This window comes from Festucalex cinctus, chromosome 4 (genome assembly GCF_051991245.1).
Source record: "Festucalex cinctus isolate MCC-2025b chromosome 4, RoL_Fcin_1.0, whole genome shotgun sequence".
Taxonomy (NCBI): domain Eukaryota; kingdom Metazoa; phylum Chordata; class Actinopteri; order Syngnathiformes; family Syngnathidae; genus Festucalex; species Festucalex cinctus.
In genome coordinates, this window is record NC_135414.1 from 28,116,295 (window position 1) to 28,140,423 (window position 24,129).

Here is a 24,129-nt window from a genome sequence, read left to right on the forward strand (position 1 = left end):
GGCATAAATTTCCAACGTCACAATTTGGTAACTCCAGTGGTCTACTGTAACAATCGGCAGTGTGGCACCGCACCACAAGGTGGCGCTTTCTTTTCTTTGTGTGTTAGTAGTTTTTCCTTTTGCCTTTTTTTTTTTGTTTTTCCCCGGATTTTTCCCATTTTTTTGTAATGTGCGGTGGCGTCGAGTCCGCTTCCTTTTTTTGTTGTTAGTTTAAAATAAATGTTACTAACGTAAGTTGCTCTCCCTTTTTTTTTGTGTGTGTGTTGCTGTCCCGCTTCGCCGTCCATGGCAAAATCAGCCTCCACGCATTACACTACGCAATGTTGAAAATGGCTTCCTCCCTTTGATGATGTAATGAACAAACATGCTGTTTTGGGGTATCCTGAAAAATTACTATTTTTGTAAAGTTTCGGCCAGCGATATAATTTATAGCATAATGACATCACTTCCGCTATACAACCCGGATTAGATTTAGCTCCTCCCTGGATGATGTCAGTCGAGATGAATCATTTCAACACACTTCCTTGGCACCAATTTCTATAAACCAGGGTTTTGCCACTATGTTGTGGCATTTTAATATATATTCTAAAAAGATGAAAATAAAAGTCCAGTCAGTGAGTTTTTTCAACAAATGCTGTAAATCAGGAAGTTCCACAGATAAAAAAAACAAAACTTGAAAACGAAATTGTGAACAATGTAGGCTTATCATAACTTCCAAATGAGCATTTCTATATCTATGAAATGACATTTTTTTGTGTGTACTGTATCCATTAGATCGTGTAAAAGTGTAGTTGACCATTTTATTTTGGACACATGCAGTAGGCTGAATCGGATGAACCAGTTTGCCCTCTAAATAATTTGAGTCAAACATTATGCACAGTAAATATTACGATGGTAGAAGGAGCATTTTAAAATGTGTCATTTAGAACGCGTGTTCCTAAATCAGGTCTCGTGAACAGGTGGAGTGTATCTCGACGTGGCTCGGCGTCGTCACAAGACACTCCAGTAAAGCGAGGAGGAGGTGCACGATAATCGGCCATCCTCGCCGTGTGTAAACTCTTTTTTTTTTTTTTTTTTTTTTTTTTTTTCCGCCGTCGGTTTGTCGTGGCTGAGTAAACAGCACCGCCCGGTGCTTGTTTGTTTCTCGGCGCTTGGCTTGAACGATCCATCGCAACGCGCCGGGCTCGATTGACACTGTCTGCTTGATCTGCGTGCTGACTGCCCATCGCTCGCAATAACAAGGCTGCTCGCTAATTCCCCGTCCAAAAAAAGCCCTCGGGGGCAGGCAAGAACAGCGTGTCGCCGTGCCAGCACCCCCCGCTATGGCTTCGGGAGACCTTTACGAGGTAGGTTGAAGCCACGTCCACGTTATGTTCTCTGTCATTTTGACGAATATTGGAATTAGGAAGTAAAAGGGGAGGGCGTCGCGTAGAGTGTGTGTGTCAAAAAAAACAAAAAACAAAAAAAAAACCGTTGTCCTGAGCCGTTTTAAAGAGCCCAAAATTCAAGCTTCACTCTACTTTATGTCGCCTCCGGCACTGTTTCGCCCAATTTTCAGAGGGTTGTTACGAATAAGTGAGGTGTATTGGACGGGCCGAAGTGTTCGGGGGTGGGGGTGGGGGGGTGTCGCCGAGTTGAAAGTGGTGGTAAAGTGACAGCGGACATGCTGAACGGCTGCTGACCGGAAGGATGATCCGCGGAAGGTGCGCGAACATGCCGGGAATGAGCTCCTCATCACCACAGTGGCAGGCCATGGTTGGCACGGAAAGACGAGTGAGTTTATTTTTATCGGGTCCAGGTAGCAAAATACCTCCGGTTCGTGACTCCTATGCTCAAAAAAGAAAGAACCGGATTGTAGCTTTGGGGGGCTTGTCATGGGGAGGGTGGTACCGTCAAATGTACCCTTTTTTTGAGAAAACACCTGTACCCGTTTGCCCTACAGTAAAATCTTTCTTTCTTTCTTTCTTTCTTTCTTTCTTTACAGCGTTTCTTTTACTTTTATGGTTCATTAATGGGCAATAAATCAAATTGATTCAGTTAATCGACATTTTATAAACTGAATGGTTGAAAATGAGCTAAATCATGAAATTGTGGCGCATATAAATAAATACATTCTTGTCTTATCGATGATTGAAAGCTGTTTTTCTTAAGTTCCGTCATATCCAGATGTTATTTGAGCTCTAATTTTTGCACAAGTGTCAGAATTCTGAATGGGTGGTTTACAAGATGTGTTTTCAATAGTTACTCACTACTTAATTGTGGTATTTAAGCAAGTTATGCACGAAATATGAATGGCTATTTTTTTGCACAGGCTGTAAATGTTACATTTACATTGAAACCTACTTAAAATTGGTATACATTATTGTTGTCTAAACATTTTACACAGGCATTATTTTCCATCCATCCATCCATTTTCTTAACCACTTACTCGCAAGGGTCGCAGGGGTGCTGGAAGCTATCCCAGCCGGCTTCGGGCAGTAGGCGGGGTTACACCCTGAACTGGTTGCCAGCCAATTGCAGAGGCTTTATTTTATTTTGCATAAATGTTTGTTGGGTTTACTACTTAAAATCAATTAAAATCGTAATCATCCAGAAGGACTGGAAAAAAAAGTCTCGATTTTATTTATTTTTTTTGCAAGGGCCTAGTTCCAGTTCAAGACTCCTACACTCTTTTGTGAAAATGTACAGTGGTGCCTTGAGATTCGATTACTGATGTCTTATTTAGATATGAGCCATTGTGGAATGGAATCATGCCATTTCCGTTTGTCTAATGAGTGTGGGCAGTTGGGCACAAAATGAATTCAACTTTATTTGTTTACTTGTTAATAATTTATTTATTTCTAACTATTTTAAGGCCTCACTGTACATCATTGTACCTGTTGGGGCTCATCACTTGTTTGTGGCTCCCTCAAATTTTGCTTTTGTTCCTTCACACTTGACTTTTTACAGCTTGCGAACACACCTGGAACTTTTTGGTTCTTAAAAAGAGCCACTGATGTTTTTATATGAAGGGGACCAGTCAAGCAACATTCCAGGAAGAGCTACAGTAGAATCTGCAGTATGAGTTTTTTGTTAGTTTGTTTTTTTGCTTTCCCATTGAAATAGTTTAAAGATACCCTGATCTGCACAATTGCAAGGATTCTTTGTCCATCCACCTGTTGATGGGCAAAATTCGTAGTCCTCAATCATAACTGGTCCGTAAGAAATTTCGCCGTGACGTCACAGAACGTATACATCCGGGTGGCAAAAGTCTGAATTCCAAGCACCACCAGTTGTTCAATTAAAAAGAAAACTGTGATGTAAATTGCTTCCAAGAGAGACGGAACGCTGGCTGTAATTTACATTTTAACGAGTATGTTGAAAAGTTGTTGTACGGTTGTGGAAATCTAGACATACTGTAATTAACGTGATCATTAAGATAATGAAGTAATTTATAAGACATCGTTTACGGTCCTGGAGGTGTTTGGCTCGTACTGCTGCCGCCCAACACCTTTAACACAGAGATGTGCAACTCGGGTCCTTGAGGGAGAGGTTTACCTCCTCCAACACAGCTGATTCAAATGATCAGGATCGTTATCAGGCTCCTGCAGAGTAATATGAGAAAATACAAAACTGAGACTCGAACCTGGATCATCTGTTCCAGAGACTAATGTCTCACTTCCTGAGCAAACAGTCCAGTAACGATTGTAGTGTTCATTTTTAGTTTTGACGTGTATGTAGATTCGCCATCGGACTAATGGTTGGGTTAGCATGAGGCATTCAGTGAGGTTGTACAGTTCCCGTTACGTCTTTACATGGGACACTTCAAGGAAAAGGCACAGTGAGGTTGTACACCGGTACAAAACATGTAGTCAACACTAACAGAATCACTGGACAAATAGCTCAGTGAGCTACACAATCGTCTTCTGACCAGACAGACCGGGTTGGAGACTCATTTTAATAATTTTGCGCGATTTAACATGACCGATAGAAGTCGCTAAACTAAAATACGTAACACTCGGCCGTAATTTGGCACCTTTTCAAAATGACCTATGTGGTCGTATTAATTGGAGGACCGTCTCGTATGTCGCCAGGTTTTATTCCAGATTGTCCGGTGCCTTTCGGGACAGACATGAACTCCGACTATAGCCCTACTCCTCTGTGAACCACATCCAAACAAACAAACAAACAAACAAACAAACAAACAAACAAACAAACAAAGAAGTTGTTCAGCTCCCCTTGGTAGACTTCTAGTCTGTGTCATTGGTGGCTGCTCTGTGCATGATGTCATCATGTTCCTCATCATGGTAGTGACTAAGCAAGATGCACATCACATGATACTAAAAAAAAACAAAAACAAAAAAAAAACTATTAGTCATGGAATTTTTCAAACAGCGCTGGTTAAACATGTCAGAATCAAACTTTGTGAACCAGTTTGCATGTTCAAGTAGATAACACTTATCTGGCTGGAGCAGTGACACGTGCCCTGATGCATCAGAAGAAAGTATTGATGAGTCACAGGCATTTGTTTTTACAACTGCAGAAGAATTTCGTGAATGTTGTGTAGAATGCAAACATCATCAGTGTCAATTTAACAACCCCCCCCCCCCCTTTCATTATCTTTTTGAACTGCATGATGCATCTTTAAAGTATGTACAATACTTCAAAGTGATATTTTTCATTTAAAAAAAATGTTAAAATGCATTTTGTTGGTGTTTTTAATGGGGCTGGGCCGGATGAAATATATTTCTATTCATTTAAAAGGGCCAATGTGATTTAAGTTATGAACGTGGTTCCCAAACAATTTAAATTCTTACCTCATAGCACACGTTTACAGTTTGAAAGAAAATCTTTCACAAAGGGATTAGGTTTGCGTTCTACGTTCTTCTTTTCGGAACATTTATAATTTAAATTGTCATCAACATGAAGTGATTGATTCCATTGGGTGATATTTGATTTGATTTGATTATCTAAAATGCTAGAAATAATGTTGCTGTGTCTCCAGACAATTTATTTTTTTTTTTAGCTCTCCTGTTACTGGTGTTATATCCTCAGGCAAGCATCAGAAAATAAGGAAAACAGAAATTGGCACTCATCTTCTGTGTCCTCGGTGACTTTCAAAAATGTTATCAACTCTAAACTGCATAACAAAATATGTAAACTTTTTTTTTTTTTTACAGTGAGCCAGATGGCTAATCAGGATTTTGTAATACTGTATATCTTATATAAAAAGTGATATATGGAGGATGGTGAATTTTAATTTCTTTGTTAGTTTTAGTGAACTAAAATAACCTATTAATAGCACCTGTGTTTTTCGACACCCTCCCTTCTTACTTTGACCATCTCCAAACATTTTTGTTTTTATTTTATTTGAACTGAGTCAAATGCTATTTTTAGCATATGTCGCGGGCCACTAAAAAATGGACGGCGGGCCGCAAATGGCCCCCGGGCCATAGTTTGGACACCTCTGATCTATAGCTTACCAGGAATATATCTTCATATCTTAATCTTGACTTGCCTCCATGGCTGCGTTTCAAGTGTCTTTTAAGCAGACAAAAAGCAGTCTCATGTTCCTCTCCCTCTGTCTCCTGTTTTCAGGTGGAGCATATTGTAGACAAGAGGCGGAATAAGAAGGGAAAGTGGGAGTACCTCATCAGGTGGAAGGGCTACGGCAGTAAAGAGGACACTTGGGAGCCGGAGCACCACCTCCTGCATTGCGAGGAGTTCATTGATCGCTTCAACAGCTTGCGACTGCATCCGCACAAGCGGCCCAAAATTCCCAAAAGCGCGCTCAACGGCCAGCCGGCAGAAAATCCCAGAGCTCGGTCCGAAGCCCGAAAAAAGAAAAGCAATAGCGAGGCAGCTGTCGGGGTTCGAGGAGTAACCGTTCTCGGGATTGGAAGCAGAGGGTCGGGACATGTTCATAAGCCGGGGAATGTTGGCATCGGGCCCGGCAAGCATGCTCTGCAGGACAAAATGGGCAAAGCCATGACGTTTAAAACCCCTCCAATAGGAGCCCCTCGCTTCGTGGCCCAAGTGAGGGAACCTCATAACGGACTCTTGAACGGGGATGTGGAGCCACACGTTTACAGGACAGGCTCAAGGTCACACAGAGCATCCTCAGACAGAGTGGATGGAGGTCTGGATGAAATGGAAAGTACAGAATTGGGTAAGACTTTAAGACATTTATCAGCATGGAAAATTGTTCTGGGGAAAATTTTCCACTAGAAGAAAATCAATTGAATAACTGTATGCACTATATTGTCAATACAATCACACACGCTTTTCATCTCCTCTGTAGGTCTTTGTTTCGATTCATGCCGATTGTAATTTTCAGGCACAATGGCTTTCTGTTTCTAAAAACAACCCCAACACTGCACCAAGTGACAAAAGTGATACGACTGAAGGCGAATAAACACGGGGGGGAAAAAAACAATGGATCGATGACAAATGATATGTAAACATATTGTTATATTTCTGGAGATAGAGTACAGCTAAGTGCCAATTTGGAAGAAATATTTAGTTTTAAGCGTCATTTGAGCATTTTGTGCATGGAGCACAGCTTATTTTTGGGATGGATGGATGGATGGATGAATGGATGTTTTTTATTATATTATTATTATTTATAGATGACTTTAGTGTTTGAAAAAGTTTTAAACAATCTGTCTCATTTTTTTATGTCATGAAAATGGCATTTGAACGGTGTCATGACATAGTTTTAAATCCACTGTAGAAGGCTCCTACCATGGTTCTTTGCCACAGAAGCTGATAACGCCTCTGACTAGGACTACCAGGTCACAGTCCAGAGCACACGCTGACTTGGTTAATCATTTACAGTATATCATTTCATAATGCCATATCCAATTGAAAAGAGACGATTCAAACCATTAAATTGCCATTTATTCATATGGACCAGCGAGTTGCTTGATATCTATAATGAGAAGACTCTTTGCTGTTCACAACAACACAATGTGGTTCACATGAGAGGGGTTTGCCTCACAAAAGCATTCGTATTGGTTACATTGCTAAAATAGCGGCCCGCATTCTAATCAACACATTTTCTCAATTAATTGCTTAATGTGGCGTCCATGTGAAACAAACAACTCAAATAGCTGGCTCCTTTTTTTTTTTTTCTATCCATCCAACCCACCTGACCCATTTTCTGCAGTATACCGCTTATCCTCAGGTGAGCCTATCCCAGCTGACTTTTGGGTGAGAGACGGTTTACAGGGCACAGATTGACTAACAAACATTCACACTCACATTTACACCTATGGACAATTTAGACTAGAGTTTTCAATGAACCTAAAGTATGTTATGAAAATGTGGAAGGAAGCTGGAGTACCCGGAGAAAACCCGCACACGCAAGGCAGAGTCTACATTCCAACCATAAAACGGTGAACTGTGAGGCATACGTGTTAATTGAGCAGCAGATTGCTCATAGATGCTGTTGTCCACACAGACATTAACTCATTCACTCCCAGCTCTTTTACTGGATTTTGACTGATTTTGCAAAGCCCATAGAATATTGTGTTCTATTTGTTATAAAAACATGGAACTTACCAAAAGAAAGACTAGCATCTCTTCTTTCATCGGGAAAAAAAAAAGAAAGAACATTTCTATCTGTTTCCGTTTTGCAACAATTAGCATTGGAATTTCCTCATGATTCAAAAATCTGTTTAAAACAGTGGGGAAAAGAGTTTTTTTGCAACATGGCCCTGGTTGATCTCTTATACTCTGCTGCCACCTGCTTGCCTTTTTTGTAACAACTACAATTGATTCAAGCATTATCTTCAGTTCAGAGGCTGCATCAAGGCCTTCTGTAAGCTCTAGCAAAAAAACAAAAAAAACAAAAAGAAAACGTATAAATACGTCTTTGGGAGCAAATGAGTTAAAAGGTTAGCTGCTGCATCAAGACTTTGTTTTGCTAACTAAAATAGCAGTACCTACCAAGATGGCAACATTCCTTCACATCTTGTAATAAAGTTCCATGGACAGTATTGATTCCTTCTGATATGAGAAGATGGTGATTCGTTCCACTGAACATACAAATCATTGTCCGGTCTGCAAGAAACGTGCACTAGCGTCATTGATTTTGTTGTTTTAGTGGGGTGCACGGAACCATCCAGGCACATTGGAATAAATTTAGAAATCCAAGGAATGCGTCAGCACTGAGCACTTCTGAAACCTCATCAGAAATCAGACATGTTTAAGAATCCCCAGCTACGAATTTAAGATGGTGGCGAGCACACTTGCCAGCTATTATTGATGCTAATCTGCTAATCCTCAAAAGACTCTCAGCTCACCTCACTTTAGTTCTCTCAGTGCTGTCCACGATCCCGCTGCTGTGACAGTGCAGGCTCATAAGAGTGTCTCTGATTGTGCACACACATCCACAGCAACACCTACAAACATACAGTGAATGCAGTCGATTGTGTCTGTCTTGAATTATTCCATAGGCAGGCTCAAAAACGCAGGCATTATTTTCAAAGTTGAAAAACTTTGCCTTATGTTTTCTGATTTATCTGGAATTGGGTCGTGAAAGCGGTGTAAATAGTGTAAGACCCAAGCGTCCCATCTCCCAAGGAACACATTCTAGCACCAGCTCCTCCTGGGGGACCACTAGGCGTTCCCTGGCCAAACAAGCTTGTCATGACTGGTCACGCAAAGGTTTTGTTTGGGTCATGCAAGGGTTACGTTTGGGTCATGACCGTGTGGTCAAGTGTCTGTTTTGAACTGAGGTCAAGTGTCTGTTTTGAACTGATGTAACAGCATCTAGTTTCAACTGGTAATACGTCAGACACTATGTGATGTCAGGAATCTTTGATCTCTTTATCTAGTCAACAGCCAATCAGATAATTCCATGTCAGTCCTGGTACCCACATATCTAGCCACAACCAATCAGATCGATTCACTGTCTATATAAGCCGGTTTGAGAAGTGTGTGTTTTTGTCGGATTATTACCTCTGTTCCTCTGTGCATCTCCACAGCCCAAGGGGGCTTGGCGTCTCGTGATTCTCGATGCATTCTCGTTGTTTCTCGTCGAGTCCAGTTTGTTCTACGCCTCTCGATGTTATGCGAATAAAGAGTTAATAACTTATTTGCGTCTGCGTGTTTGGGATCCAACCTCAGTACGTAACAAAGCAACATCAACTATTTGGACATGCGCCAAACACCTCCAGTGAAAAGCTGTCATCATCATCCAGTGTGTCTGAAAAATATACAGTATGAAATGGTTTCGTACAGTTTGTCGTTTTTAATTTAGTATGGTATGTTTACAAGGTAATTGACCTGCTGTGCCGTCCTCCCTCTGCCAGGCTCCCCTCTGGCCAACGGCAAGCTGCATCTGCACAGCTCGGTCAAACGCAAGCTGGCGGAGGAGAAGTGCTACGTGTTTGACAAGCGGCTCAGGTACAACGTGCGACAGAACGAGAGCAACTGTCGATTCCGGGACATCGTCGTCCGCAAGGAGGACGGCTTCACGCATGTCCTCCTCTCCAGCCAAACGACAGACAACAACGCTCTGACGCCAGAGGTGGGAACGACGACATTTTCATCACATTTTTGTCAACGGGTCAAACATAAGTTGTTTTAGGTAGAAGTATAGTAAATACATTATTTTGTTATGTATATCGCCACTAATTCCTGATATTTTAAGTAACCATTATTCTCCATGTGATAAAGCTCTCCATCTGTGTTAACTCATTCACTCGCCGCCATTTTCACTGAAGCAACTCCCTTCGCTCCCGACTCTGTTACTGGATTCTGACTGATTTTGCAAGGCCAACAGAATATTGTGTTCTATTGCTATAAGAACATGGAGCCTATCTAAAGAAAGATTAGTGTCTCTTCTTTCATTAGAAAAAAAGTACATTTGTATCTGTTTCTGTTTTGTAGCAATTAGCATTAGAATATAGCTAAGTTTCATCATTGTTCAAAAATCTGCTTAGAATTGTGGGGAAACAGCTTGTTTTCGTCGTGGCCCTGGTTGATCTCTTATACTCTGCTGCCATCTGTTGGCCGTTTTTGTAATTACTACCTTTTTTTTTTTTTTTTAACACCCATTCTTTGCAGTTGAGAGGCTGCATGAAAGCCTTCTGTATGCACTAGCATGAAAAAAAACAAAACAAAAATGTATTTGGGACACTTAATACATTTAAAATAGAACGGATTTATACTTTTTGGGAGCAAATGAGGTAAGGGAACGAACGAAAGCAAAAACGCTGTATAAAACTCACTAAAACATGGGAGTGCATTTGCTTTAGCGCTCAGATTTTGGAATTAAAAGTGCAGAGGGAGCTGATAAACTCTGCCTCGGCTTAGAAACGCTTTCAAATATCCTATTATTAAAAATGACTCAATTGAAAAAGTTCACTAAAAGTATTCTACTAATGTACTTTCCTTCAACTCGATTCACAGAGTAGAATGCATTGGAAAATCCAGATCATGACTGATGCGATGCCTTTCTTTACTTGAAATATTTTAATACACTAAATATATATCAACATTCACTTCTGTCCTTCAAACAAATGTAGACTTTCTATGGATCTCATTAGCTGTTTTCTTCTGTCTTAAAGTAGCACTAAGGAACTTTTTCACCCTTAATAAAATATTTTCATCGCGCTTATGTTGAAATGTCGACATAAAACTAGTTGAATCGTACCTTTGCCATGGCCTGAGGGGGGTCTGTATCATTTTAATTGGCACTAATCAACTTTGAAAAAAAACATTTAAGATGTGATGCAAATGTAAATATTTAATTGTAATTTAAGGGATTTCACAAAAATGCAGCATTTATATGCAGAATATTGTCATCTTAACTCCTTCACTCTCAGCCATTTTCACAGAAGCAGTCCCGTTCGCTCCCGGCTGTTTTACTGGATTTTGACTGATTTTGCAAGGCCCACAGAATATTGTGTTCTATTGCTATAAAAGCATGGAACCTATCAAAAGAAGGATTAAAGTCTCTTCTTTCATCAGGAAAAAAAAATTATGTTTCTATCTGTTTCCGTTTTGCAGCAATTAGCATTAGAAGAGGGCTAAGTTTCATCAGTTTTCACAAATCTATTTAAAATTGTAATTGAGCTTTTTTTCGACATGGCCCTGGTTGATCTCCTTTACTCTGCTGCCACCTGCTGGCCGTTTGTGTAATAACTACCATTTCTGCAACTGTTCGTTGCAGTTGAGAGGCTGCATCAAAGCCTTCTGTATGCTCTAGCATTAAAAAAACCAAAAAAAAAACGTATAAATACGTCTTTGGGACACTTAGAGCATTAAAAAAACCGTATTTATACGTTATTGGGAGCAAATGAGTTAAGGGGCTCAATCGTATTTGGGAAATGTACAGAATTGTAACGATAGCGTTGTAACGTAGCCATCTATTTCACACCTGTCCCTTGCGTTGCTTCTTAGATCATGAAGGAGGTGTGTCGGGCTCTGGGTAACGCAGCGGCCGATGACAGCAAACTGTTATTGCTCAGCTCTGTGGGGACCGTCTTCTGCAGTGGCATCGAGCCATCCTACCTCATCGGCCGCCTGTCCACCGACCGCCGGAAAGAGAGCAGTCGCATTGCAGATGCCGTAAGGTAAGTTCGTTTTTGGCTTTTCTCATATAGTATCGTTTACATGTCATTTTGGTTAAGTTGTTTACAGGTTAGTGACATGAACAACAATACCATTTCTACATTTAACACTTGTAAGTGTTGTGTTCTGAAGGTGCTTTCACTCTAGTGCACTTAATTGATTTTAGTCAAGTTAGTCTGCAGTTGGCATATAAAATGATGAAAGAGAGGTGGCTTAAAGCAATGGTAGTTATTTAACAACAACAAAAAAAAAAAAAAAAAAAAAAACGACCCACAGGTGGCAGCAGAGTATAAGAGACCAACCAGGACCTTGTTGCAACCAACTCTTTTTGGCAGTGTTTTCACCAGGAATGTAATATTGATTAAACTTGGCTATATTCTAATGGTAATTTCTGCAAAACGGAAACAGACACAAACATTTTTCCTAATGAAAGAGATGAGACTCAAATCTATCTTGTGGTAGGTTCCATGTTTTTATAGCAATATAACACAATATTCTGTGGGCCTTGCAAAATCAGTCAAAATCCAATAAAACCGCCGGGAGCGAAGGGGATTCCGTTTCAATTGGTAGTTCAGTTTTGGAAGATTTTTAAAGTCAGCTGTCAATTCACACAAATATCCTGAACCTCCGCAGACACATCTTCAATTTGCCTGATTTTTTATTCTGCTCTAATAGAAAAAAAAAATCAGAAAAATTGAAGGTTGTGTCGATAAAGCAATATTTTCACTGTTGTGTAAATGCGTCCTAAAGTTTGACTGCTCTGTACCTCATCCAGAGATTTTGTGCTGGCGTTCATACGCTTCAAAAAGCCCATCGTGGTGGCAATAAATGGACCCGCCCTGGGCTTGGGGGCTTCCATCTTGCCCCTGTGTGATGTGGTGTGGGCCAGCGAGAGAGCCTGGTTCCAGACCCCTTGCGCGGCCCTCCACCTCACCCCGTCTGGCTGCTCCTCTTACACTTTCCCACAAATCCTTGGTGTGGCTTTGGTGAGTCCAAGCAAATCTTATTGTGTCATAGTCCATCATATGACTTTTGTGTTTATTTTTTTTTCCTTGTCCAAACGGCAGGCCAATGAGATGCTGTTCTGCGGTCGAAAGCTGACCGCACAAGAAGCGTGCAATCGAGGTCTGGTGTCGCAGGTGTTCTGGCCAACCACGTTTAACCAGGAAGTGATGCTGCGTGTGAAGGAGATGGCGTCGTGCAACGCGGTGGTGCGTGCCGAGGCAGAGCCACGAGGTCTTTTGTTTGCCTTCGATAACCGAACAAACTCTCTTTGTCCAATAATAGGTTCTCGAAGAATCCAAATGCCTGGTGAGGAGCATCCTCCTCCGCGTTCTGGAGGAAGTCAACGAGAAGGAGTGTCAGATGCTGAAGCAGCTGTGGTGTTCCACCAAAGGACTGGAGGCGCTCTTCAGCTACCTACACAACAACAAAGCGTGCGAGAAGTGACCTCAAACTGAAGAGACGCTTTCAAACGTCGGCCTTTCGTTTCCGTCCATCAGCAGAGAAGAAGCAGCCCGGGATTGAGTTTGCTTCCAACAAGTCCTTGTTTTGATCAGGTTTGTAAAATGACAATTTTAAAATCGGACTGGCCACAGGTCAAAAAGGACCAAAAGTGCATTCGTTTCACATGAACTGGTTTCTCGAGGGAAGTACAGTGTGTTTCTGTACCAATGTGAGAATCAATCCGGAATTAGGAGGGAAAAAAGTTGATGTCTGATTCCACATAAAAAAGTGATAATATATATATAAATGTATATATTCATATTTGAGTGCAACAGCAAAGCTTTGTAAATAAGATCTTTATTTTAGTCGCCTGGTGTTTTAAAGTGAAAACCAAAGTTTGCATGAGGACACTGTTTTATTTATCCCTTCACTTGTATTCATACATTCCTCTCAGGCTACCTAAACGTTCTTGTGGTCAGCGTATCGGTTCCAGCATCTACGCTCAATGTGAGTTTTTGTGGGCAAAGTGATCGATTAATTGACAATTGCGAATTCTGCTGATTGTGTGGAATCGGCACCTCGTGAAGTTTATTCACTTAACTGTCACTATTCCGTTGTAGTTGTTGCACATAAATGAATCGGAGCATGAAATTTGTTAGCTTTATTCTCACTCTTTTCAAAAATGCCACACAGTCACAAGATGTCCGCCCCAAAATGTGTTTTCCCCGTATAACTCCAAATACATTATTTTAAAGGCACGGTCTTCCATTTTCACTCAGGAAAATGTACTATATAAATACGGGATCTATACCCATGAACTCCTTCTCAATCTACACCTCTGGGCTTCTGTTAATGTGTGGTGGTGATTTTTTTTCCTAAACTCCCACCCTCGCCAGCCTGTATTTTGCCATTTTGTGTTTGTTTTGTCAACAGCGGGACGTTTCTGTGGACAGGACAGTTGTTTAACCCTCCAGCCAATCGCAGAGCGGGGGGTGGCGAGGGGCGTCGCAGACAAGGCCGGGTGAATTTGTCGGCTGCATGACGTCACTCCCGCGGCAACTTGACGGCACGCACAAAAATTTTTTCCCACTCACTCACTCACACATGTAAGCTTGTATGAGTGAGTGAAAAAAAATAAAGTAAAAATCCGTGTGTGCTGTCAAGTTACTGCAGAAATGTCCCGCTGTTGACAAAACAAACACAAAATGGCAAAATACAGGCTAGGGTGGTGGGAGTTTAGGGAAAAAAATCACCACCACACATTAACAGAAGCCCAGAGGTGTAGATTGAGAAGGAGTTCATGGGTATAAATCCTGTATTTATATAGTGCATTTTCCTGAGTGAAAACGGAAGACTTTAAGCCACATAAATGTACTGAGGCTGAATATGAAGTTGGCTATTGAGCAGTGACCAAAATAGATGATTAGCGTATATCAATTATGACCTTCATTGAAATATTTTACAACGCTTATAATTATGCTTCAATCAATTTTACAGTGTTAAAAAATGTGATAGTGAGAAAAACAAAAGAATATTTCATGTAATGTCAAGTTAGTTGTTGTTTTTCTTACACTCTTTAAATTCAAAAGCATTTGGCCTTATCTTTATATTTAATGTTATGAAAGTCCCAATTTTAAAATAGCCCATAACTGCTTATGTGTTGCATGTCTGTTTATTACAAACCAATCCGTGTCAAAATCCGTGAAGAATTTGATGAGTTACGATGATTTTTATTGTACCAAAATGTACACAATAGCCATATTTATATTTGACTTTATTACATTTAAATATCTCAGAAAATATCCATACATCCATTATAACTGAACTGGGTCGATACATTTATGTATTTTATTTTATTTTTTACTTTTTCATGACGCATAAACACTTTATTTCATTCTGTAAAAGTATAATCTAATTTTTGGGGCTTAATATTTCATGTTTTGAACAAATTCTTGCTCGCTACATTGCAATTAACCCTGCTCTACTATTCTGGGTTATTTTCCACTCTCAACTAAACAAGTTCTCAAAATCGCTCTTTTGTTTTTGGTTCTTGTTCTGCACATGGTATAGACACAGAAAACACTGGAAGTCTGGTAAACGCTAATGCCAATATAGTTGTAATTAATATACAACCTGTAGTATAAAGATCAACAGCGGAATGATTTGCACTGGATTCCATGGAAACGTTCCAGGTTTAAACGGAGGTGTGAAACGTATTTGCAATCATATTTCTTGACAATCGTGTTGGGTTTTTTGACAATCTTGTTTGGGGGTTTTTTAACTAATTGTCAAGTAACGAATTTGTGGTTTCACTTGTTGTCGATGCTCCATGTTGTGAGTCGCCGTCAGGAATTTCCATATCAGCACGTGATGACTGAAGAGAGCTTCTATTTTAATGTATCATCATGTTTAAGATTTATTTAGATATAACGAAAAATATGAGCTTTGTGGAAACTGTTTTGTAAAATAATAACAAAACAAATGAAATGCAGTACTATAGATCTAGAGCAATGAGACTGTTGTAACTTGTTGCATGTGAGATACTGTAAATACTGTGAATGTGTGGCCTGTTTTTTTTTCTGGGTATATTTTGTACCTGTATTGTAAGTAGCATTCAAAGGTATTGGTGGATGTTTATTTTTGTATTTAATCAAGAAAATGTGCGCTTTTCTCCTCAGGCACCCTAATTTTGAAGTGAAGGAACACATTATTCATCATTTAAAATGAAATGTATTTAACAGAAGAGGTTTGAAAAGTGGCTAAATTATTTACAAGTCGAGTGATTCGTTTTAGATCTGATCTAAATGCTACTGTGCATATAATAATGTGATGTTCACCTTTCAGATAAACAATCTTTTGTGACGTCAAGGCACGTCAACTCATTTCATGTTGTGTTTTGTTGAGGCTTTGAAAAAATTAATTAATAAGGCACTTGCATGCACTGTTGGTCGCTGTATCCGTGCAGGGAGAGTGCAATTGCCATACTCATATTCCAATATATAGTCTGATATATCATTTTCTCAATGTCCCACACTCACAAGAGTAAGCATTACTTTCAAAACTACACTTGGGATCTTTGGAAAAATCCTATGAATATTAACACTGGCTCGGAGTTGTGCTGCATTTACTAAGGTTGCTTTCGTTATGTGATGTCGAACAAACACATTTATCAGGGCGTATTGGAAGACTGTGATGCTTTTGTATCCGTGGGGGTGGTTGTAAACAAAACATACCCCATTGACAATTGTACTTCCTGTCGGTATCCAGCATCAAATCACTCACCATAAATGTCACAAAGTTCCTTTAAATACACTTTATTTGAAAGAAATACGTTATTCGGCATCCATCTATTTGAGAATGGTACAGCTGCTAAAATACTTTGTGTCTAAATAAACCTACAACAAATAAATAGGCGTTACAATTTGCCCCTCCATGCAAATTCACATCAAAAGATTTGTGTTTAATTAAATGAGGCTTAAGGCGTCCAGATGACAAATAATCTTATGACGGTCTTTTCATGTGGGGAGTAAGACGTCCATAATCGTGGGATATGTGTTTCTTTTTATTTCCCCTTTCAAAATGTTTTAATCTATTGAGTTGAGTCTATTGACCCCCCACCCCCCCAAACCAAAAAACAGCAAGGCATGCTTAAGTTCGGCGTCTCATCATCCATCTTTCATAGCTGCCCCTTTACTCCTTCTTCCAATTTCTTTCTCATGGCTTGTGCTTTCTGTTTGTTTCTCGCCTGCATTTCCCGTCTCTATCGAACGACAACATTGCAACAAATCAATGGAGTATTCCATGTCTAAATGTTTCCCATTTTACACACATAAGCGCGACCCCTCACCTCCTGCTTGAGGCACTGACGCATGGCGCGGTCAGCGTCGTTGCACGTCCCGAAGAACTTCAAGACGTTATGCTGCAGGCAAGGAAAATGAGTTTGATGTGTTTATGAGGGGGGGAATAAGGTGGGTGAGCTCTTGACATACCTCGGAGTGGCACTGCTTCAGGATCTTTATGAACTCATTACACTCATCTGTGTGCAGGTGGGGCGACAGGTCAGGATGCATTCTGAATTAAAGCCTGAGTGTGTATAGAAAAGCCACAAACCACAGGAGCACTCAAGTCAAATTACTCAAGTCACTCACTCAAGTCAAATACAGTATGTCCATAAAAAGGCAATACTTTACCTAATTTGACATCTAGATGCTGGATCCTGTAGTAGACTCTTACCTGTACACACACAAACAAGTGTTTAATGTGAAATCGGTTTAGATTCATGTCAACTCACACGCAAAGACAAAAAAATCTATTTTAGACCAATGAACCCTTACCAGCAAGTGTAGACACAGTGAGAACAAACTCGGCTCACCGTTGTGCTAGCTACAAACTAGCAAACGCAACACAAACACACTTAAAACTTGCCATGTGTCGCTCGTATGGTCCTTTTATCTTGTTCTTTTTGACTGGCAACACGGGGCTACTGTAAATCAGCACAATACTGTACCTTGCTGTCACTGTTTATGCTGCATAAATATGGGAAGCAAGTGGACCAACCGCTGGCACTGGTTTGCGTTGAAGGACAGAAGTTACATGACAATCGGTATTAACCAATCAGTGAGCACTTCCTCATCAATTCACCAATGGAGTTCGTTGTTTTTCACGGAAGCCAGGCCTTCAGTGACAAAGCTGTTCAGGGATTGCAAGATGGTTCTCCCAGTCCCAAATACCACACACACACAAAAACTCACCGAACCTGAGAAAGAGGACATAGAGATACGTTTGTGAGGTTTATTTAATTAACACGCTCAAAAGTTTACTGGCGTTTGTAAACCCCGCCCAAACACACAAAGCTGCTCGAAAAGTAATTTCACTTGGATCTCTGCACAACACGCCGTAGTCCTCCTTCTCCGCCAATCACGCATCACACTCGCACGCAGTCACGTGTAATGTGCCTTCAGGGTCCCTCGGAATTAAGAAAATCAAAAATATTAACCACGTACATCAAGAACAGGTTGATGTTTCACGGCGTTTAACGACGAATAAATGTACTTTTTCCATATATGATTAAATATTAACATATTTACATAATTTATGTGAGTAGGCTCCAGTAGTGCACGTTTAAATTGTTAAACTCGAGGAAAACCAAACCACTATCAGTACGCTTTTTCCTGAACAACTCCAGTTCAATAGGGGGCGCTACCTCGAGCGCCCTAACTATTTTTGCCATTACCCGATTGGTCAATTTGTTTGATTCTGAAGGCGGGTGTTTGAGGAAGGTCTCGGGAGGCAAGATGGGCCGTCAGCGTGACAGAATCTGCATTTACGTCGGATAACGTTTTTTTTTTTCTTCATAAAAATGAGCTATAAGTTGAATACCGTCTGAGGTACAATGGAAGACCAGATGAAACCTTTGTTGCGTCGGCTCGTTCGACAGATACCGACTGAAGTTCTAAAAGTGACGCTGGAAAAGTGGGGGCGTTTGTCGGTGGCTCAGCAACAAAACATCGATTTTACGCAAACGAAATGGGCGTTGGCGGAGCAACTCATCACCATCAGTGAGGTAAACGGATCGATATATGTATTTTATGCTAATAAGTGAATATCTAAGGTTGTATACACGTCTGATGCAAATTGCACGTTTTTTTTTGGGCAGTTAATATTTTGCCGTGACCGGAAACTCTCCATTCTGCTATGTCGTTTCACGAAGTTTTCCCTTTTTTTTTCTTTTTTTTTCCCCCCCCCCCCAGCATAACCATGCCTCGGAGCAAGGCAGTGGGAGGACACAATGTGGAAATTTTAAATAATTGTTCAATAAACACGTGACACAAAACGGCCCATTTACAACTCCTGACTGGCTGCAAGAAATTGTAGTCGAAAAAAAAGTTACTGAACGGGATTCGATCGAATGACCTGGCATTTTTAGGGCGGCAGTTTTAACCACTATTGCATGTGCTGGTAAACATTTTGGCGCAGAATTTGTACATGTCGTTCTCGCGCGATTCACGGCCAAATAACGCGAGTCGGAGTGTTGCCGGTCACGGAAAAGCCACTTTTTTTTTTTTTTTTTTCTCCCCTGGTCCCATAATAATTTAATGTTTCCTCGCAGGAAATGGATACACCGTTAAATATATAGCTACTAACATTGTGTTGTGGTTCTTTTTCTGCTATTTTGTTCCCTACCTTGCAGGAAATGAGATGGACTGTTCGACATATAGCAGAGTTAGAAATGATATGTAAGTCATCGTTGCATTCAGGTTCTTCGCTCTACGATCCATTTCTGATGATACAATGTTGTTTTCTTCATCTCTCAGACGTCATTGACAATCCAGTCCAGCGGATGTGGCATGCGCTACAACTCGTGGACCCTGAATGTAAGAGCTTTGGTCTGGTAATAAAGATTGTTTGGGTTTCGAGGTCTTGAAATGTGTTTTGGTTGGCTGAAAGCCTCCGTTGAAGCGGGTTCAACATGTTCTTCATCCAAACTTTAGTTCCAATTTGACTTCCTCTGAATTCAACAATCGTAGTCATTCAGTTCACGCCCTTTTGATCTGGATTACTTTGTGTTTCAATCAAGTCTGCGTGCGCTCTCTTTGAGCTAAGCCAGTGGAGCTCCGATTTGTCAATAGAATAAAAATCTCATGACATCATGGGAGTTTGATTTAATGCTAATCTATATTTCGTCATCTTTCTCTTCACACTATCCAGCGGATGCTCCAGCTGTTGAGTTGATGCAGTTCAAGGAGCAATTAAAGTCTCACCTCAATGAACTCGTAAGACATGTAAGACATACCTACTTCAAATTTGACTTATTTTTTTTTATTCTCTGTAATCCTTGTGGCCCGAATATTTTCAGTGTTTGACGTTTCACTTCATGTTTGACATCCAAGGTGTCTGTGAAGATGAAGAAGCACGCGGACGAAGCGGTTTGGATCCGCATCGCGTGGGGGGACAGAGGCTCTCAGCCAAACAACATGAGACCAACTTACGTCGTTCACCATCTTCAAACTCCTTACGTGTTTGTGACCGGACTGGCGTCCAAGCGAAAACCGCTGTTGTACCAGGTGGAGAAAATGAGCAAAACATAACATTGTCGGACTTGCTTTCGTCTCAAAACGCAACTTTGTCTTTCAGGCTCTGATTATAGCCACCCGATATCAGACTATTAAGGACGCTAACCTCAGTGGACGGAAACTCTCGGCAATTCGGGACCTGCTCATGCAGCAGTATGAACAGGTTAAGTCCATTATTAAGCGTTGGTCCATGTTCTGTCATTTCAATGGTCACTTGTGACAGCGCTATGGGTAAATCTCAAAGCATGGGAAAAAATATTACTATGCACTGCACTTTTACTTTATTGTTTGGTTTGGTTTATTCATTTTTTCCTTTCGGACACAATACAGCTTACATCAATCACATCATTTGCAACATTGACATCCGAAAAGGGTTGATGGTTAGAAGCCGAGGCTTATTCGAGACCTGTCCCCATCGACCCATTACTATAACGCATCAGTCATATACATTATTTAGAATAGTCATTGATTTTTATCGTTATCCATCCCATACTATCCCAGACACTGCTCGCTCAGTTCATCTTGAATGTCCGTGTGTAGCTTGCGACTAGTCCCAGTCATTTGGAACTGGTGAGTCAGTTCCCAGACGCCACCAGCAGGCCCACCCCGCCAGGCGAGCAGCCATTAGCGTCTTCGCTGACCTCGGAGCAGCTTTCACGCATGTTGTGGCTTCCGGAAGAGTATATCGGCTTGCATTCTGCCCATTGCTTTCAAGCAATTTTTGCCTCGATTCTGGCTCAGCTCAGCACACCACTATTGCAAGCACCTGCAGTTCCTGATGACTCCTGAGCGCTACCCAGCCGAGCTCACCCGGCAGAGCGGTCCACGCCAGCCGCTTTCCAGGAACCAGACCACCAACCCCCATTTTGTGTATTGGCAGCAGTTTCATTGTAGCCACAATACGGCCTTATCATGTAGCCGTGACTGTTCCAACAAATGTCCAAGAATCAACAAGTAGTTAGAATCACGAGCGAGTGCAGGAGCAAGTACAGATGCGTCCTTGAGTAAGTCGTGACCGACTTAATTTCTAATTCTGTGATTTGTTTTGCAGGTGTTCTCTGCGAAGTATCCCAGCCATCTTGTAGAAAGGAGTCAAATAGTCTCACGTATGTACATTCATGTGATCGTCACTCTTTATTGCCTTTTTCTTTTTATGCAATTCTTAATCATGCTCAACTGACTTTTGGTTTCACAGACCCCCAAATAAAGCGAGAACATGCTGAGGCCGAAGTCCACCGATTTCAGATGGCGTGCGAAGCGTTTGGGCGTGGCAAGTTACCGCAGCTGGAGTCTGCCGTTTACAAGGTAACCTCAATTTTGCTTGTGCAAAATGCAGAAAACCTTTCATTCCAGACCATCAACCCAACAGATGAAATCTGCAAAGGAGTAACCTTCGATATTTTTTTTATTTATATACATTTTTAAGCTATGGCCATAATACTATATCAGGGTTTCCGTTTAACAATTTAAATACAATTAACGTAAAAACATTGATGCTCATGCTTTATTTTATTTTTCTATGCAACGTTGTGCATAGGAGTCACTAACACCATTTAGCAATAATAAATGTGTTGAAACAGAAATGTATTTGTGGAGACCGGTGACTCGTTGTAACTTACAATGAATAATATGGCCTGGAATCCACGAGTTGCTTCATGTTCCAAATATCAATCGCTCTGAATTTGAAAAGGAAAAAAAGTACTGTTCCTGTCACCTATGTGCAACATGAAACATTAAAGCCACCTAGTGGCAGTAAGTTACCTCATCACAAATGTATGGCTCAATGTTTCACACCTCTTAATAACCCATTAAGGCCTAAAGTGCCTGGCAAAAGATGTCTTAAAAAAAAAAAAAAGCTATGGGTGACTTTGGAGTCCTCCCCGAAGAAATGCCTACTAAGTAATTGATATCTCAGCTCCTAAAGCAGATAGAAACATAATTCCAAAAACATTTCAGAGCTTCCACCTGTGGCATTCAGACAAACCTAATTTTATTATGATAAACGTTTGATATTTAAAATGTTTCATTAATTCATTGCTTGATATGTTGACTTGTCGGCAGCTGGAGACAACGTTCAAAGACCCAACTAACCACACGATGGCCGAACGGGAGCAACCGTTCCGGTGTGACGTCACGTTTGCAAGCACGGATCTGTTAGAATCATTACGGCACTGCGCTTCTTCAGGTAACTGCACTTTTTTTTTTTTTTTTTTTTTTTTTTTTTTTTTTTTTGGGCCACACAGAAATATTTAGGAAGGCATTTACAGTAGCAATAAAAAGTTTACACACCCTTTTTGAATGCTAGAATTTTGTGATAGCATGAAACGAGACCAAGATAAACCATTTCAAAATTTTCCCCACCATTAATGTGACTTGTAATCTGCACAAATCCAAAAAATAAATCCTTTCGAGAATATATTTATGCAACAGACTTGTATGTATTTTTGTGTTAAACCAGTTGATTTGAAAATATTTACCAAAACCAATGTTTGGGTTCATCCACAAGAGGGCGGGCATGTTCAAACTATCTGGGAGCGTTTGTGTTGAGATAGTCTTCCAAATTGAACAGATTGCACTATAGCACTCACTTTACTTATTTTATCCCTGGGCTTACCATACATACACAAATGTACACAAATGTATGCTATGGTGAGGTAATTGGTGTTACAGGTTAAGTCCTGGACTGCAAAAATTGGGTTTTAATCAACAGGGTGGGTATTGAAATGATCTCCAACCTTAAGATCTTCAAGAAAAGAAAAAAAAAAAGGCTCAGAGCAAGTGACGTGCTCTTACACAAAAAACTGCCTTGTAAGAAGAAATATTAGCAAAGGTCACAATTATTTTTTTTCTTTTTTTTCTTCTATGTTTAATGTTAGCTAGGTTTTAGCTTTTGCGGCGTAGTTTAATTTTTTAGTAATGCATATTTATTTTTCATACTTTTCAGGAATTGCCTCCACCCCTGTATCATCTCTGCTTTCTTCGATCCCTCAAAAAGGAAGAAATTATCTTGTCATCAGAGACAAAGTCCCAGGATCTGAATCACTAATTAACCAAACTACAAATTGACCTTTTTTATGATTATTGTTATTACCTAGACTACATTCACTACAACGAATGTTTTCTTTTTAACTCTTGAAATAAAAAAAATAAGAAAATCTGTCAACTTTAAAGGTGTAAGATTTAACTATGTTTTTTTTTTTTTTTTTTTTTTTTTTTTTTTTTTAATGGTTTACTTGGTTTTTATATGTTGTTGGAATTAAAGTGAAATGTCAATGGCATCTGATTGTGTACCAGATATCACCACTCGATCGGGGACCACCCCAAATGTTGCTGTTTCAGGGGTAGGGCCTCTATCTTTGCCACAGAATACTGATGTTTGAAAAAGTTTCCATAATTGTGTCAACTTTGGCATTCCCAAATAGGAAGGGCAACTGTTGCTTGGAGGAGACCATGTCTGATACAAATCGAGCTTGTACATATTCTCCTGATCGCACTTTGATCTGTATATATTACTGGATAGCCGGAAGCCCATACACGCCCGTGCAAGCCGTTGAAGCCACAGGGCGCCCATCTTACTCCTCCCATATTGATATACTGTACTATTTTTATTTCATTTTATTTTTTAACAAGTGGACGATATGCTGCTTGGAACACCCGCTTTTTCTTTTATCACTCAGTTTCTTATACCCCAATATTAGATTTGGCAAAAGCATATTTTGTTGAATTACAGGTATAATTCTTTAATGTGTATATATACACACACACACAAGTTCCTCCTGTAAACATTAAACATATAATTTATACATGTATTTAAGGTAAGTTGTATAATGTCTAAAGTCCTCTTATGTTTAATCAATTTAAAACATCATAAATCATGCTGTTTCTACTAAGTACTGTCTCAAATGTTATTCAGTTTCGATACTGTAAATGAATCGTATGTCGAGTAACGTTTATGGGAGTAGTAATATGGCGGCTCACGGCTTCAAAAGTCATGGGCTCGCGGCTATCCAATCATATATACAGATCGGTGTTTAACATCAAGCTATTA

The 24,129-nt window shown here is 40.3% G+C and overlaps 3 protein-coding genes and 1 long non-coding RNA gene across 11 annotated transcripts; 2 read left to right on the forward strand and 2 right to left on the reverse strand.

The window, feature by feature from the left end:
- The first annotated feature begins 984 nt into the window (after positions 1-984).
- Positions 985-14,220, forward strand: LOC144017999 (chromodomain Y-like protein 2). Of its 2 annotated transcripts, none has more exons than XM_077520052.1 (7): positions 985-1,346; positions 5,578-6,148; positions 9,297-9,514; positions 11,392-11,564; positions 12,338-12,548; positions 12,630-12,773; positions 12,850-14,220. In XM_077520052.1, exons 1-7 carry the CDS (start codon positions 1,323-1,325, stop codon positions 13,009-13,011), a joined length of 1,503 nt encoding a protein of 500 aa, XP_077376178.1. In that variant the 5' UTR covers positions 985-1,322; the 3' UTR covers positions 13,012-14,220. The 2 variants fall into 2 exon arrangements, with proteins under 2 accessions (XP_077376178.1, XP_077376177.1); XM_077520051.1 differs by lacking the exon at positions 985-1,346 and adding an exon at positions 1,594-1,773.
- LOC144018000 (uncharacterized) lies at positions 4,710-8,695 on the reverse strand. The gene is made up of 3 exons (XR_013283318.1): positions 8,286-8,695; positions 7,930-8,043; positions 4,710-6,120 (listed from the first exon to the last, which is right to left on the reverse strand). It is a non-coding gene; the product is annotated as an uncharacterized LOC144018000 (long non-coding RNA).
- A 2,090-nt stretch (positions 14,221-16,310) lies between the features above and the next one.
- Positions 16,311-17,955, reverse strand: cmc2 (C-x(9)-C motif containing 2). 7 transcript variants are annotated; one of them, XM_077520058.1, is made up of 6 exons: positions 17,858-17,938; positions 17,650-17,764; positions 17,199-17,241; positions 16,998-17,091; positions 16,856-16,927; positions 16,311-16,768 (listed from the first exon to the last, which is right to left on the reverse strand). In XM_077520058.1, the coding sequence occupies exons 4-6, from the start codon at positions 17,076-17,078 to the stop codon at positions 16,685-16,687; spliced, it is 237 nt and encodes a 78-aa protein (XP_077376184.1). In that variant the 5' UTR covers positions 17,079-17,091; positions 17,199-17,241; positions 17,650-17,764; positions 17,858-17,938; the 3' UTR covers positions 16,311-16,684. The 7 variants fall into 7 exon arrangements, with proteins under 7 accessions (XP_077376184.1, XP_077376182.1, XP_077376186.1 ...); XM_077520056.1 differs by lacking the exon at positions 17,858-17,938 and adding an exon at positions 17,343-17,398 and having other exon boundaries at positions 17,516-17,662; XM_077520060.1 differs by lacking the exon at positions 17,650-17,764 and having other exon boundaries at positions 17,765-17,955.
- A 287-nt stretch (positions 17,956-18,242) lies between these two features.
- Positions 18,243-23,251, forward strand: cenpn (centromere protein N). The gene is made up of 10 exons (XM_077520053.1): positions 18,243-18,571; positions 19,199-19,244; positions 19,323-19,382; positions 19,717-19,790; positions 19,899-20,072; positions 20,143-20,244; positions 21,133-21,187; positions 21,277-21,386; positions 22,143-22,266; positions 23,026-23,251. Exons 1-10 carry the CDS (start codon positions 18,401-18,403, stop codon positions 23,145-23,147), a joined length of 1,038 nt encoding a protein of 345 aa, XP_077376179.1. The 5' UTR covers positions 18,243-18,400; the 3' UTR covers positions 23,148-23,251.
- The last annotated feature ends 878 nt before the right edge of the window (positions 23,252-24,129 follow it).

Coding starts and splice junctions, on each gene's coding strand:
- LOC144017999 (XM_077520051.1), top strand. CDS start 1,690: ATGATCCGCGGAAGGTGCGCGAACATGCCGGGAATGAGCTCCTCATCA. Junction 6,149..9,296: donor AATGGAAAGTACAGAATTGG/GTAAGACTTTAA, acceptor TCCCTCTGCCAG/GCTCCCCTCTGGCCAACGGC. Junction 11,565..12,337: donor CGCATTGCAGATGCCGTAAG/GTAAGTTCGTTT, acceptor TACCTCATCCAG/AGATTTTGTGCTGGCGTTCA.
- cenpn (XM_077520053.1), top strand. CDS start 18,401: ATGGAAGACCAGATGAAACCTTTGTTGCGTCGGCTCGTTCGACAGATA. Junction 18,572..19,198: donor AACTCATCACCATCAGTGAG/GTAAACGGATCG, acceptor CCTACCTTGCAG/GAAATGAGATGGACTGTTCG. Junction 22,267..23,025: donor ACGGCACTGCGCTTCTTCAG/GTAACTGCACTT, acceptor CATACTTTTCAG/GAATTGCCTCCACCCCTGTA.
- cmc2 (XM_077520060.1), bottom strand. CDS start 17,078: ATGCATCCTGACCTGTCGCCCCACCTGCACACAGATGAGTGTAATGAG. Junction 16,928..16,997: donor TGAAGCAGTGCCACTCCGAG/GTATGTCAAGAG, acceptor CCTTGCCTGCAG/CATAACGTCTTGAAGTTCTT. Junction 16,769..16,855: donor GTCAGTGCCTCAAGCAGGAG/GTGAGGGGTCGC, acceptor GTCGTTCGATAG/AGACGGGAAATGCAGGCGAG.